Source organism: Lagopus leucura, unplaced genomic scaffold, assembly GCF_019238085.1.
Source record: "Lagopus leucura isolate 7727_CA_CO unplaced genomic scaffold, USGS_WTPT01 Super-Scaffold_100159, whole genome shotgun sequence".
Taxonomy (NCBI): domain Eukaryota; kingdom Metazoa; phylum Chordata; class Aves; order Galliformes; family Phasianidae; genus Lagopus; species Lagopus leucura.
This window is the reverse complement of record NW_024962335.1, coordinates 24,036,454-24,052,871: the sequence shown is the minus strand read 5'-3', so window position 1 is coordinate 24,052,871 and position 16,418 is coordinate 24,036,454. Positions and strand designations below refer to the sequence as shown.

At 43.4% G+C, this 16,418-nt stretch overlaps 1 protein-coding gene across 1 annotated transcript; it reads right to left on the bottom strand.

Moving 5' to 3' along the window:
• Positions 1 to 914: 914 nt before the first annotated feature.
• USP18 (ubiquitin specific peptidase 18) lies at positions 915 to 14,271 on the bottom strand. Its single transcript, XM_042890552.1, is given in 12 exon segments — positions 915 to 1,279; positions 1,830 to 1,879; positions 2,342 to 2,473; positions 3,205 to 3,375; positions 4,821 to 4,916; positions 7,032 to 7,178; positions 7,961 to 8,040; positions 9,110 to 9,255; positions 10,536 to 10,632; positions 11,521 to 11,714; positions 14,149 to 14,201; positions 14,203 to 14,271. Coding segments are annotated over 12 exon segments (1,284 nt in total). The 3' UTR covers positions 915 to 1,230.
• Positions 14,272 to 16,418: the final 2,147 nt, after the last annotated feature.

Sequence of the window (16,418 nt, the reverse complement as noted above, 5' to 3'; positions counted from 1 at the left end):
TCTGAGGTGTTCCAGCCTCTAATACAGGAAATCAGGTGCCCAAATTGTTAGAATTACCTTATTCTTCATCAGTATTAAACATGCAAGTGTAGCATGCACTTCTGGCAGCACCACAGTGGGGACTTGACAGCTCCTGATTTCTAGCACCTTAGGGAACACCATGGCCACAGAGATGTTCAGTAGTTGGGTCATGCTGCTGCTGGAGGTGGGGCATGCTCATCACCTGTGGGAACTGAGCAGCCCTTACCAGGCAATTTATGTTTTCAGATATATATATATATAAATCCAGACCATGAACAATTCAGAAATGTTACTTGCTAGGGAATTTATCCCATACTATTTAATTCAACAAACAAAAAACAGAGATTTCTTTTTATTGACATACAGACTGAAAAGATTCTTAATATATATCTCAGCAATTCCCAGACAAAGGATAAAAGCAGATAGGAAGCCTCCAACCATGTAGTCTCCCCATGGGAACTTCCAATTACATCTCAATTCCTCAGTGATTCATTTCCTTGCAGGATTTTAAGAGTAAGCCCTCCCTGGAAGCATTCAGGGCCAGGCTGGATGGGGCTTTGAGCCACCTGGTCTAGAGGGAGGTGTCACTGCCTATAGCGGGAGGTTGGAGCTAGGTGATCTTAAAGGTCCCTTCCAGCCCAAACCATTCTATGATTCTGTGATCACTGCTGCATGTGTGATAAGGGCCCTGATCCCTGTTAGAGCTGTTTCTCAAGATTTTCAGAGTCCCTTGCCCAGCTTGCCATCATCAAACACAGCCTGAAAAGCTTTTTGGTCTTACAGCTGCCATGGCTCTGCAGCAGTACCGTGTGCTCTCTTGGAACACCATGCAGGCTTTCAGACCAAAAGGTTCTTCTGTACTGGAATCTAGGCACCAGCATGGTAAGTCAGCAGAAAAAAGAACTAACTTTATTATTTTTTAAGAGAAAATTAATATATAGAATCACGCACGTATGAGGGATACAATAAATAAATAATCACATGGCAGGAAAGAAAAGATTTCTAGATGCAATAATTCTAAGGTCCTTTCTCCAGTTGAGTTTGTCCTGCACTTCTTTTGTGGGGGAAAAAAAAAACAATAAAAACTGAATGCAGATGTTGTTGATGGAATGTAGCTCTTCATTGAGGAGCATTTGCACACATCCACTCTAGCTTGCAGATGCAGAGCTCCATGGGCAAGGCACAGCTTCTGAAAACAGCTAGGTAAGGCTACTGGGGATGTTTTTTCATGTAAAACAAGAGATATGCTGTTTGTCCCCTGCAGGAAAAAAAAAAAAAAAAAGAAAAAAAAAGAAAAAGAAAAAGCAAAACTAGCATGTTTGAAGATCTCACTGATCTCAGTTGCAAAAAAACTTCCAGGTTTGTTCCTGCTCAACTTTCTGAGATTTAGGTCAGCTTAAGCGGCCCTACCCAATGCTCCTATGGCAGCATGCTAACCTCCCTGGCAGCACTACAGCTTACAGGAGGAAGTCTCTCTCTCCATGCTCATTTTCTTATGATTCATCAACATACAAAGCATGGAGGAATCCTGACCGATGTACCTAACGCTAGTCAGGATCAAGGATCAATCACAACACCACCACTCCTACAGCACAGTTTGTGACTACTGCAGGCTCCAGGTACAGTCAGTATAGTTGTCTCAAGTAGCCAGAACACAAGAATGCTCCCTATATGCTCCAACATCCCCAGCTCATGACAGGCAAAGGGCAATTCCAATCATTTGCTCTCCCCCTCTTTGCTGCATCGTTTTAAATAATGAAATTTAGACCCCAGAGTGGCATTAAGTAAAAACAGAGGCACTTCCTTACCAGCTGAGGTCTGAATGCCCATAGGTACTTCTAACATCATCCCATGACACCTGAAGTAAAACACAGAAGGTAAGGGTTGTAAAAACTCTTGAGATGGACATAATGTGATACCAGCACAACAGTCCTCATGACAGTGATACATCTTCTACTTTCAGGAGCTACAAATATTATAATTAAACAGTTAATCACTCATGATTTTTGAGGAAAATCAGTTCCTTTGCCTCTTCTGAAAAAAAAAAGAAAAAAAAAAGCATTAAACAGATCTAGAGTACATAATGTAGGGCACACAGTCAATGGCTGCTTGTGGAAAATGCAAAGCAGATCCTGAGGTTCTGAGCTAAAGCCATCTTGCCCTCAGCTCTGAGTATGCTGTGGAAGAGGAAAGGCACGCACAAAGCTCTGCAGACTCATTTTTCTCTCCGGGTTCTCTTGAATTAGCAGTCAGTCAGACTAAGTGAGATCTAGAGGACTGTCTGGAAAGCTACAAAAGAAAAGTGGATTTGTCTCCTTACCTGTTCAACAAGAGAATCATTGAAGCAATACCATTTGCATTCTGTGAGACTTCGAATATAGGCACAGTAATGTCCATAGCTAGTTGATCCTGAATGAGCAACAACAGCAAAGAGCTCATACTGCCAGGTAGCCTGTAAAGAGGAACTTTCAGTAAGGCAATTTTCATTTACCACTGCTGAAAACAAGCAGCAGCCAGGACAGCAAGAATGTGCATTTCATAAGGAAAAGAAAGATCAGACTGACCCTGAGCATCCTGCCTTTTATAATATTACCCTCAGTGATTTGCCTGCCAACTGTGGACTAGCAGCCTCCCTGGAGGTTACAGGAACATAAAAAGGGCAATAGGACAGCAAAGAGGCAGTAAAGGGGTGACAAAGCATCCAAGCACTGCACCAGTGAGATTTTGCTGTTGCCACACTTTCCCTTGTTATTCTCAGTAAGGGGAAGAGATGTAGCAGGTCACTCAGCTGCTTGGCAAAGCTGTCATCTTCCTGCTAACCTCAAGGTCTGGATTTGGTCAACTAAATTGACAGTGTTTAAATCTTTTCTGTAGTATTTTTAGACACGGAAGAAAGAAGTTATGCTCATTGCTCTCAGAAGAAAGAAAAAGAACCATAAAGCCTGTTTTATGGCTTCATGGCAGAAAACTCCAGTTAGTTATATTACCTTTGGAGACAGGAACTTGAATAATGCCTGAACCAGTTAAAACAATTACATGTCAGACAACACCAAGCACAGGTAAAGTCTGAGACATACATTTCTAAGACTGCTTTGAAATGAAGTCCGCACTGATCTTATCAAATTCCAGCTAAAGGCAGAAGAAAATCTGACTCTTTTAGACAGGGCATTAGGATTATCTCACCTTTTCATTGTCATGTGCTTGGCACTGCTGTTCTGTCAAGACTGCATTGAAATCAAGGTCTTGTGGGAATGGCAGACAGTTGCTAATTTTGTGGATGTAAGCTGATCTTCCAAAGCAGAAACGCTTCAGGTGTATGGTCAGAGTCTGTGGCAGGTGGACCAGCTTTACACTCTGAAAAGTAATAAATAATGAAATTTAGAACCAAGGAGCAAACCCAGGAGAGCTGGGGTAGAAAAAGCCATTCCCACAGAATCACAGAATGGCCAGGACTGGAAGGGACCTCAAGGACTGTGAATCTCCAACCCCCCTGCCACAGGCACGGCCACCAACCTCCCCATTTAATACCAGACCAGGCTGCCCAGGGCCCCATCCAACCTGGCCTTGAACACCTCCAGGGACGGGGCATCCACAGCCTCTCTGGGCAGCCTGTTCCAGCACCTCACCACTCTCTCTGTAAAGAACTTCCCCCTGACATCCAACTCTATCATTGCTAGACGGTGAATGTAGCATAACAACCCATCTACACAGAGATGTGATGATCAGGCTTCTCAACTTCAACTTGATAAGCATTGAGCCTTGCGTGTCTCATTGACAGCTTCATTTCTCATCTGCTTTCCAGGTTGGTAGCATTCCCATAACTCTTCCCTCTCTTCACTAACCCACGGACTGAAAATTATGGCATTTAAGATGTTCAGGTGACCAAATCAGCCGTAGCACAAAATACAGATGGTGTAGCATGCTGCCTAACTGCCACAATCAGCAGGCTGTTTCTACACAACAAAGAAACAGTCACATTCAGAAGAAATTTCCCTCTTGCACAACTTGTCTGTGAAGATTCATTGGAACAGTTTTTTCTGTCTGCTGGGTTGGCTGTACTCTTCAGTGGCAAAATAACTGCTGCGTTCAACACCTCTTTAAACCCAAGCACCACAGTACCATCGATAAACTGGATGGGGTCTTGGGCAGGTGAGTGGATAGTCAAGCACTGTGCCTGGTGAGGAGAAGCAAGCCAGCTTTCTTGTGACATGGCCAACAGAGCTCTGTGCAGGATGCCATGCTGTCAGTTCACTCCACCTGGCGCTGCCTTTGTTGATAGTACTGCTGCTGCCATGACTGCCACCAAGGCATGTATGCACTGTGGCCTAGGAGGGTGGACCAATCCTGAAAACGTCACGGAAAGTCCCCTACAAACCCTGGGCTGAGGCACTCTTCCCTTACACACCTCTCTCTTCAATGCACTTGCTGCTGCATGAAACAGCTAATTCATCTGCTGGCAGAGACCAATACTGTAAACACACAGAGCCCAATGGAGAGAAGGAGAGAAAAGAAATCAGCCTACGCTCTCCTGCTCTTAAAGGTATGCACAGCACCAGTAACATACTTGTCTACCCCTAGGTGACTTATATTAAAAACCATAAAAGCATTCTTTTGTTACTACAGCTACGTTCACGGCAGGGATCTTGCCATATGGCTTTTACCTAGCTGACAGTGCTATGTCAACACAGCTTTGAGTTGTTGATCTCTTAAACTGGTACGGTTGAGTTCTTTCTCTGTTCTTCCCAGTCCTAAAGGGAGTTCTGAATATAAGAGATGTATGGGGAAATACTTCTGCTTACCTGCCGAAACGGTGTTTTCTTTCCACAGTGTTCACAGAAACACATGTTTTGACCAGTCAACTCTTCTGAATGGAAAAAGCACTGCAGGCACTCCTCCTAAGAAGACAGAACAGTTTTCTTTCATCTTATTTCCTTCCTTCAAGCTAGACTTTTATTTCAACTTTGCTTCACGGGCTGCATGTAGACAACAAAGCTACAGAAGGCAATTTTTAATTCAAAGGAAAAATCAGTTTTCTGTCCCTTACCATGAATGAAAGAGTGAAATCAAGTACTGCTAGTCAGTTTGAATTGTTCTGCATTTTTTTAGTGTTTAGAAAGATTTTGTCTGCCTTGCATTCATCTGTAAGTTAGACTTGCTCCTGAATAACCAACTGCACAAGCAGTTACAAAACGTGACGTGTTCAGCAACCTGTGGACTAAGCACATAGTGTCACTGTAAAACATGCTCTTCACAGTGACATTAATGCATTTCATTCTTTAGCCAAAGAAAACAGAGGAAGGGTTTGGTCATTTCAGCACATATAGGTACAGTATGGAGAAAAGTTGTTTTCAGTCTTTGTTTACTTGAGTTCTAAAAACACAGTTTTTTTGTTTGCCTTCACAGGAGAGTGTCAGAAGAAAAATAACCCTTATTCTTCTACATACAAAGATGGAATTTAGGAAGGAATGCTGCAGTAAGAAGACTCCCTAGATAAGAAAACTGGGCAATGCAGAGCTGGGAAATTTGACCAAATACGGAGAGCTGGACTGCAGTTCACTCTGACCTACCTGTATTTAAGTGCCTAGTGACATTAGGTGCCTGAATTTCCAAAGGCCCTGTTTACAGTGCATTAGGACTGGCAACTCTTGTTTAGCCTTGGACCTTGAAAAGCAAGGAGCCTTTACGCTGGGACACTCAAAACCAAGAGATTCAAAATCACTAGTGACTTTTGAGTGTGATCTTCACTGAGCTGCACTTCCTGCTCTCACCATCTGAAGTCAGCAAACATATGACTATAAAACTTCTTACGTAGTGCCTCTCCTATTATAACTGACTATAGAGACATAATCATAGTCAAACTGTACTGAATGTGCATTCGTATGTGTACACATGCACACACCTACACTGTGTCAAATCATTTCTATTGCAATGTGACCAGGACAGTTCTAAAGCAGAACTTGTTTTGTTATTTCAACAGGTGAAAGAGCATCTTCTTTACATTAAGAAAAAAAAATATCCACAAAGTATCAACAAAATAACATTAATAGAAATGCATTGTTTTAAACCCCATTTTAGAATGAGTGTGAGTAACAAACAACTGTGTGCCTTTCAAACAGGACACATGTTATGCTATATATTCCTTTTCCTATCACAGCCCTGACATTCCATCAATTTCTACCCTTGCAGTGGGTGAAAAGTGAGACTGGATTCCACATTCAGCCCTTACCTCTCATGTATTCCAATGCAGTATCACACCCCTGGCATGCAGCCTGGTACAGGATCATCCCTATTGTGTTGTTTTTCTTTGATAGTGCAGCACTGTGGCAAATTTTCTATGAAGAGACAACTCCTAATATATCTCCTCTTTCTTAAGCTCTGGGTGCAATTACACTAATTGAAAAAGTAGAGTACTGCATGGCACAAAAAAGGTGTTGATACGTGAAGGTATTTTACACCATCCCAAAGCCTCAGCGATTTTGAAGAAGGTTCCTTTATCCTGGAACAGCATAAAGCGGTCAGAATAAGGTCCAGTTGTCCACTGACAGCTGAAACCTCCACTCTCTATTTGACACCATCACTTCTTTATCTGGAATAACAAACAGCAGTACTGTTTTGAAAGCAAAAGAACACTGCACCGGGCAAATGCAGTGCACCTGGTGAGGGACTAACACTTATAGAGGGCACTTCTCTGTGGTAAGCAAACTCTCACAGATACACATCATCATACAGTGTAAGTCTTTGGATCCTACAGAGTATTTAGTCAACAGCCTTCTCAGAAAGGAGCTTCAAAGATTTTATTTTCTTTCTCCAAAATTGAACAGACTTTTTTTTCTGGAGAAGTTTAAAAGCCCTCAAAACAAGCAAGAAATGTGAATGAGAAAAGGCCCCAGAAAATCTGCAGAGATTCTCTAGAGAAGTACAGGGAGACACCAGTCCTACAGGGAGATGGCTCTGACACTGAATAGAGAGGAATCTTCTTTCAAAGGTCAGAGCACTATCACTGAACTTACCAGAGTCTTCAGCATGTGATAGCCAGAATCTAATAATGAGACTGGAAGGGTTAACATGCTGCTGTTCCTCTTTGTTTCAGAAGAGCATGTCTGACAGGCCAGGTGCTCCTGCACACTGATGGTGTACAAATCACTCAGCTTTTCAACCTGGAGGAGGTAAAAATGGCCAAAACAAGGTTTGTGAAGAACCCATCTGAGGTATTTCCCTCTGCGAATGGGAAGGGACATGCCACTTCATGAAGTGTTGGTACTTTAAGGCTTGAACCCAGATCTGACCTTGACTCATGTGGACTGGACAATTCCCACCATTTAAAGGAGAACAGCTCCTTCCCCTCACCCCCTAATGGAGGTGAAAGACATCTCCTGTAAAAGGACAGCTGAATGTCTGCTTTAAATGCAATTTTATTGTTCTGTTTGGAATAGTAACAGGAATCTGCCTTGTGTATGAGCAGAACTATGATACTGATTTGAGGAACAGACACTTTTTTTCTTACTTTACATCATTCTCTTTGGAGGAACTGTCATATACATACCGAGAGTTACCAATAATGAAATGCACGTGGCTGACTCCAAAGAATGAAGGAAATGTGTAAAGACATGCCAGTTAATGCTTACAGAAATTTGGGAAGACATGCAAGTTAACTAAATTTAGTGTTGCTAAAAGATCGGTCTTATCATTTATTAATAGATTCTCCTGTTAGAAAGGAAAACCTGGCATGCTCTAAACAGAGGAACAACAGAAGTGTGATTAAAACCCATGAAGTCTATGAGATCAAGACTGTCTACATTTAAATATGAGAGGGAATATTTAGATGGCAGATAATTCCAAGAATTTCATTTAGGATAACAATGAATGGGATTCTTCTTGGAGAAACAGAGGAAAGAACATATGGCAAAAGCCTGATGTTCATTTTAGTGATCATACTTACCAGCTCTGGGTTTTTCATCTGTTTCTTTAACAAGTTCCAGAGAGTCAGAAAGAGTTGTGCAGCATCATACTGTACAAACACTGGACAAGCAGAAAACAACCTCAATCAGTATTATCAAGAATGCCAAGCATGTTTTCCATAGATGGCAAAGGTAGATTTGTTCTTCCCCATTGGAATGTGTGTTCTGTTCCATTGCCACCTTCTACCAGGGACATAGCTTAGTCTGGAGACAGCCACAGTGTCTTCTCGTGACCTGAGCAAATAGTGGGAAAAGATGGGAGGGCTCAAGTACCCCACTGAACTACCCACTGCAAGAGGAACGTCTCTGTCAGTAGGACACAGAGCCTAGCATATGCCTATAACCTACCACAGGATAGGCCTGACTGATGCCTCATGGAGTTGGGCATCTCACTTTAAGTGAAACAGAGAAGGCAGAATGCAAAACCTCAGAGGGAAGAATTATATAAATAGAAATACTAAGGTTAGCTCATGTTCCTCCTTCATATAGGTCTGGGCTGGTTATCGATTTTCCCTTCCAGAATTGCCATCTTTCAGCTTTTATACAAAGATCAGAGTATCTGTATGCAAACTACCATCCATATTTGTACATGTAATCAGACCCTCAGTATCCCATCCCTACTGGTCACTTGTGCAGATAACTATTTCTCTCGTTTGTACCCATGTCCAGATGGGAGAGTAGGTCAGTGAGTTCTTCTCTTAGCACTTATAACAAGGAACAGGAATAGGATCCTTGGGGATTTGGGTGAGCTCAGTATCTTTCTGACACGATCCCTTTTTTCTAATAAGAAATAGCAGCTGTTGCACTGTTATTAAATAGTATAGCGAGTCAAATCAAGCCATAAGCCATCCACTCTGTGCACAGCCTTTTATTCTGTCCAGTATCAACTGCTGAGTCTTCTAGCAGGCTGATCATCTTTGCATCCTTTGGACACCAGCAAAGTAAATCAGAAGACACAGCACCTCACTCACGACAGGAAGGTAGCTACAAAGAGCTACATCATCATGTACCTACTTCTTGCATTTCTGAATCCCTGAACGAGATGCCAAAGTCTGCACTGCTTTCCAGTGCTTGATAACAAACTTTCCCAGTCTGCAGGCAGAGGTGGGCATGAGAAAATGGATGCTTACTTGTCACTCTGTGTTCTACAAGACAGATAGCAAGCTCTTTGGGAGAAACTGCTTTCTGCTTTCCACACTGCATCTTCTCCAGCAGCAAAAGCATTTGGTATGGGACATTCTTCTTCTTTCCTGTGCCACACACTGGCACTGAGATCCTATAAAGAGAAGTAAAATGAATGGTAACCAAGCAGCGCAATGGAGGAGTATTAGATATCACACCAGAAGGAGCAGAGGTGGATGGCACAGATAGCAACTCAAGAAGAACCACTTGGGCACATTTTCAGCAAAATAAGGAAAAATGGGAAGAAAACACCAACACCAGCTCAGCCCACAGTGCAAGCTGACAGCTCTAAAGCAAAGGTTATGATTTTAAGTTGGCCCATTTCTGAATAAGGGGTAAACTGAGCAGGACTTGCAGTGCCTTCTGTGCTCTGAAGCAATATTATTTTCAGCTGTTTTCAGAGCTGCTCTTGCCTTACTCCTTTCCTTCATTTTCAGCTACCCTCAAAATTTCATGGGCAAGTATATCACAATTAATGAATGCTGAATATAGAAAAGATTTCAACTATATGCCAACTGGGAAGCTCTTTATCCTCTCTAAATTTATTAGAGTCAACATGTTTTTCTATGTCTTTCTTTAAATAATAATAGTAACCTTCAGCCTACATTATTTTGCTTTTTTAATGATATTTATCATCCCTGTACACCTGTAACTTGTCTCCTTCCCACTCTGCACACTGATGAGTGTGTAAGAGATTTGGAGAAAAGACTGAATAGGAATGATCCACTTAGATGCCTAAAGCTACAGTGAACTGAGCAAACTGGACACCAGTTTTAAGGGTGGCACAGAGCAGCAGAAGCCCACATCATGCTCACAAACAAGTAGCAAGCACTATGAAGCAGAACAAAGCAGCAGTGTACTTGCACTCTGCTACCACATTAGTCATCTCTATCAAGAGTTAGGCCCCAGGGCAGTGGGGGCCAGAAGCTATGGATCATCAGGATGTATATATTCACATGCTTGCAGTTACAAGGTTAATAGTGGATATGGTTACACATGGCACATCCTTTAATTATAATGTGCTCTGATCATACCTGGACAAAATCATATCCTGCTATTGAAAAGAGGTACAAATCATAAAGACTCAGTTCAAGCCTGCAATGCCTCGATGTGCAAACATTACATGAGAGATGACTAACAAGTAAGAAAACTGCAAGTTTTGACTTTGTAGGCCCTAGTCTGTAAAATAAGAGGCACTTTTTGAGATCTTTTTGAGATCTTTTAGAGAGATCTTAAGAGACCTTTTTGAGCTAGCTGGAAGTACTTAACACCTCCTAATGAATCAGTCCTTCAAATGTATGCTCCATATGAAAAAAGGACCAGAGATGATGGGGCAACAACAGAACCATCTCAGGTAGTTCAAGCAGGCAGTACCTTCGCAGTATCTTTGTGAAGTGTATGTTCATGAAGAACACCTGGAGCAGAGAGTTCAGACAGCAGGTTTGTCCAATATTATACAGTCCAACAACTCCTGGAGGCACAGGAAAAGAGGAAGTGAGTCCAAAGACAGGTGACAAGAAAAGAAAGTGAAAACGATTTAAAAGATAGAAAACTCATCTTTGTATGTATTCAGCCATTCAGTGCACAGCTTCAATATCTTGCTCAGACCTCAGAGAGGCTCCAACCTACTTTCCTCAAGCAGATAACATCTGTGTTTTTTTTGACAACTGACAGGAAAAATCCAAGTCAGCCTGGATTATAATACTCAGATGTCTCCCAGCTCCTCTACTTTCAGTTAACACGCTTAAAATAAACAGATACCAAAGGCTGCCTATATGAACATTTTTATTCAGCCTTTTAAACAGCCAGGTATACCAACAAAATAAGGAACTGCATGTGAGAACCACATGTGAAGTGTCTACCACACAAGCTAACCCGCAGCTGTTTACACTGCATATAGAACTTCTTTCTGTATTCTGTGCCCCAAAGCAATACCAGTAAAGCATCAGAAAGGAAAAGTTTGTCTCCTGAAGTCAGGAGAAAGGAAATGGGGCAGAAACTCAGAACAACTGTGAAACGTGTACAGCCAGTGGTAACGAGAGATCTATGTGATACACAACAGAATGTACACCTGAAATACTGATGGCAGCTTTTGGGGAGCCAATCTACTGACACTGCTACCTACTTATTCTCAGCTGCAATGGTCAATACAAGGAGTTGGAAGGGGAGAAAGCTCTGAGATCCTTATGTAAGTCCTTATCAAAACCCAAAATGGTCTCTTGACAGTGCAAAATGAGAATCATCTGCATATTCCTCGGTAAGGGGGTAAAGGAGAAAACAAAGCCCAAGAACAGAGAATGGAACAGAAGGCATGAGAGACAGAAAATATGCATGCAAAAAATAGACAAAACTTGATTACTGTTTTTTAAGTCGGCAGCACCAAAGACTGATGGTGGCCTCCAGTCTTCACTCTTTGATGCTTTGTCTTCTTCTTTATAACTTTTTTCTTCTGCCTTCATGGTCTCACTTGGTGATGTCTCTAGTTCCTTCTTGCTTTCCTGATGCTCACCTCTTTGGCTCATCAACAATATTGTATGTACAATCACGGAAGGACTGCAGAAGGACATAGAAAGATCAGAAAGATAGGGAACACCCAGAAACATACGATTTCTATTTCATATTTTCACTTTGAAAATTATGGAATGTAAATAAAACTAGTTTGATTACTGCAGTAGTGTTTGATACATTTAAATTATTGTGGGCGTGGTAAATGGGCAATATATCAGCAAGGCAAAAGACACAGAGCTTGTTGGCAACTGCACATCCTGACTTCTCTCTGTGACTAAATGAATGATCCCCTGGTTCCACAGAAGTAGCTCCACCTAACCAAGGGAATTCTAGACACACCTACCTGTTCATGATTCGATGAATAATATTATCGTTCAACTGTCAGATGTTGAAAAACTCCTCTGGTTAGTAACAGTAATGCCCGAGTATTCAAAGGAGAAAATTTCACCTCACCTAATCTTTTGAGCTGATAAGCATTTATTTTCTGGTTGGGCTGTCTATATTGTTTTTAAGCACACCAACGACAGCTCTACTGTAGCACTTTGTATTCTAATTTTTAAAGGCATTTCAGCATTCAAATATCATTTTCAGTTCACGCTTCTTCAAGTGATCACAAAGGAACTGTTTAAGCAAGAGAACAATTACAATGCCTTGAGTTTGAATGAACCATTACTCTAACAAACCTCTATGATTCAGCAACTGGCACTTAAAGTAAAACTCAAAACAATCACTAAACAAAAAAAGAAATTAAAATCACAGTGTCCCACACTCAGATCAGATCACATCATCAAACTTGCTGAAGAATTTTATTTGGGGCGAAAAAAAAGAAAATCAGAAATTGAAAGATAGATTCAAGAAGACTGCATTTTATATGAATTGATTTGAACAGCTATTCAGGAAAAGCTTAACTGGATTCAATTTCTTCTTTTGCAAAACAGTCAGAACTCATTCTGCACGTCTCCTGGAAAGTGGTTTAACCAGGCATTCAGGATTCTGAAATCCCATCCAGAGGAAGAATGCATCTTTGTGTGCAGTAGAAAATACTGGGTTTATTTGTGGTGTATCAGCAAGAGTGTGAGTAATGCCATCAGCCAGTGGTGATGTAGGAGGAGACAGAAAGGAGGGAAAATGATCAGTAGAGTAAAGGGAGCTGAACAGCAGCTATGCGTGTGCTGGAGATGAGGAGAACTTGCAAGACACAGCTTTTGGTAGGCTTAAGAGTGGGATGAACAAGCAAGCTCAGAGCTAGGAAGCTTTGGGTGACTTGAGAAATAGGTAGAACTACACTAGTGTTGGAAGGAGCAGGGATCTACAGAGATAGAAGGATTTGGGTCTGTGGTTTGATGAAACTCTCCCCCAGGCACCCAGGCCCTGCTAACAGGAACCCTGGCTTGGGAGCAAGGACAAGACCTGAACTTCCCAACCACTGCATGGAACTGCCTTGTCTCAGCTGTAAAACATACAGTATTCCTAAGATTTGCACGTGATCCTCCTTTCTCTGCATAAATACGTAAGAAATCTGGTGAGCGGGCAGAGGACCTGGGGAGCAGACTTCCCTCTTAGCCCTGATTTCTCCCCTCTTACTGAAGGGCAGGGTCCCTTCTCTGTTTCCCTGGCAGATGAGGGGGATGACTCAGTACCACTTGTGGCTTAGATGAGCGGAGTGACCATGCTAACGGCAGGCAGACAGAAGGCAGCAGCCACGTCTGCTTCTATCTTTCACTCATCATCTACAAGCTCTCTCGCCCATCCTCTCAGTCAGCTTAGACTCGTCCCTTTCACTCTCAATGCACCACAGCCTATCTGTCCCCTCAGGATTCTGACCATCCATGATAAATCCCCATGGCCCCTTTACACCTCCATGCCACAATCCTCTCAGCCCCAGCATCCCTGTGGTCTTGCTGCCCCTTTGCCACCCAAGCCCTCTCTGCCTGAGGATAGCCTCTGTCCCTGGTCACCATTCACCCTTCCCACCATCATCACCCCTTTATCCTCATGGGGTTTGGGCTCTCAAGGGGACAGACAGTGGCTTGGGGAGATAAAGGCCGACGCAATGAGTTGATCTAGTGGCCAGTAACCCTGCCCACAGCAGAAGGCTGGAGCTCGATGATCTTTCAGGTGCCTTCCAACCTAAGCCACTCTAGGAATCCATGGCGCTCTCGAGGAGATGATGGTGGCCCTGAGGTGCAGCTGCAGGGCTGAGAGGTGGACTTGAGCACTTGTCTTGACACGGCTGAAATGAGACTTTCCACTCCTCTGTTGAACTACCCGTTTGTTCAGCTCCCTTTTTTTTTTCTTTCCCTTTTTATACATATTTTTGTTCATTAAAGAATATTTCTGATGAGCCAGACAAAAGCAATCATTCCAGCCGCTACAAACGCCAATTATTCGCACCCCTTTGACTTCATGCCCTCTAATTAGCACACTAAGAGCTTGCAGACAAGAAGACCCCGACACATTACGCCTGGGACCGCCCTACTGGCGCCCTACGGCTGCGGCTCGCCGTAGCGACAAGCGGTCCAAAAGGTTTCCCTACCAGTTCCTGCAGGATCTCGAGCGCTCGGAGCCACGGCGGATCTTCAGCCTTCCCCCGGGGCCGCATGCAGCCGTAACGAGCCAGGAAGGCGCATGACCGCAGCGCGAAGGGCACCTCGGTCCCGCGGGCAGCGCTGAGGGAGCGGCTGCCGCGGCGGCGCTGCCTGAGAGAGAGATTGCCGCGCTCCTCCCGGCTGCGTCAGAGGGCAGCGAGGAGCGCCCACAACGCAGCGGAGCTTTCATTTCCCGCTTAGCTCTGCCCCCGGACAGAAAGTGAAACTCAGCTCCGGTGCAGACCGGGCGGAGCCGCTGGTTTCGCTTCCCGCTCGCCGCCAGGGGCGGACGGGGCGCAGAAGTAGGCTGTTGTGAGGTACGGCGTCCGTTCCTTTTAGCTAAAAAAGCAATAAGAAAGCCAAACTGTTAGGAACGCTCGCAGTAACCTACTTATTTAAAATAACCCTAAATAAGTTACTTGCTTAGAAACTTCATGCGTGTTGCAGCCTCGAAGTGTAACCAGTTCTGCTCGTAAGTGAGCCGTAGTCCCCAGCAGAGTACGGGTGAATGGCAGTGATATGGTAAACGAAATTACTCAACCACAGAGTAGCTTCAGCTCCAGCCCATGCTGGATGGTGCCTGGCCTCAGCGAGTCCAAATGCGTCCAGACCAGCAAGAGTTCAGGCACCCACTCCTCCAGTGCATTTCCAGGCTACCTTCCTCTTCTTCCAGAGCACCAGCAGAAGGAATGGAACGATGTGCTGCCCTGCTTGGATGTTCCGCTTGTTGGGGAGTAGCTACCAGTCCAGCTTTGCACCACACGAGAGAGGAGAGCTGAGAGGTGAGTGGTGCTGCCCTGCTGGCTGGGAAGTGGTGTGTGTGTAAAGCACAGGATCATAGAATCATGGAATTGCTCAGGTTGGAAAAGACCTTAAAGATTGCCAAGTCCAACCATGACCTAACCAAACTACCTTAACTCTAACAACCCTCTGCTAAATCATGTCCCTGAGCACCACATCCAAACGGTTTTTAAACAAATCCAGGGGTGGTGATTCAACCACCCCCCCTCCCCTCCAGGGGAGACTATTCCAGTGCTTCACAACCTTGTCTATAAAGAAGTTTTTTCCTGATATCCAACCTAAACCTCCCTTGGCGCAACTTGAGGCCATTTCCCCTCTTCCTGCCACCTGTGAAGTAGGTGTTCTGCTATCTGCATGAAATAGATGGAGCCTTTGGGAGCCCAGGAGTGAGACCCTGCTCATACAGCCTGGCCCTCACAGCAAGAGCTCTTCAGCCAAGGTAGCAGTGGCAGTGAAAAGCTTCCTGAGCTATCACATGGACAGACAAGGGTACCTGTAGAGGCCTGTGGAGGGGAGAAGAGTACAAATGAATCAACATCTTTCCTGTGGAATTGTGAATCATTTTGGTAATGACAGAGTTAGTGGTTTTCACTCTGTATTACTAGTTTGTGTGGAGTCTGCCTGATAAAAGTGAGAGGAAGAGTAAGAACTGTATAGCTGTACGCTGCCTTGAAACAGTTAAACCAACTAAGCGGAGTGCAAACTGACACCGGAGATTAACTAGGAGCTAGATCTGTGTAAAGCAGTGAAGAACCATGCAGCTGCCATGGCTTTTGGTAATGACCTCTTTGAGAATCTGGTTACTAGATTAAATGGAGCTTATGTCTTATTTAATAATATTGTAGGGCTTGCCTGTGGAAGTCAGTTGTGACACTCCAAAATGTACTGGGCAGGTGTCTGAGCCTGGGAAATACACTTAGATGAAGAGATGGTTAGAAGTGAGTAGATAAAGTGTTTGGATCCAAATACACTGCCTGTTGAGTGTCATGGGGTAGTTTCACTTTGACAAAACCTGCTTGCTCCTGGTAACTGCCATAGCACTTTTAAAGTAACCTCCAAATCATTCTAAAGAGTTCATTGACTACTGAGAAAATTGGGATCCTGATTCCTAAGTGTCCATGCTAATAAAATAAAATAAAATAAACCATAAAATTGGTAATCAGGATGAGATTTGAAAAGCATTCTGGGAGTTCAGAACTCCACATCCTATGGTTTAGAGTTTATAATGTACTCCACTCTGGATTGGTGTCTTCTCACTTCTTCATCGTATCATTTTCAGCAGTTTTTCAAGAAAGCAAGCACTTTGTCTGCCAATTTTGTCACCATTTCTTTTTTAACAGTGTCCTATGTGTAAAGTTTC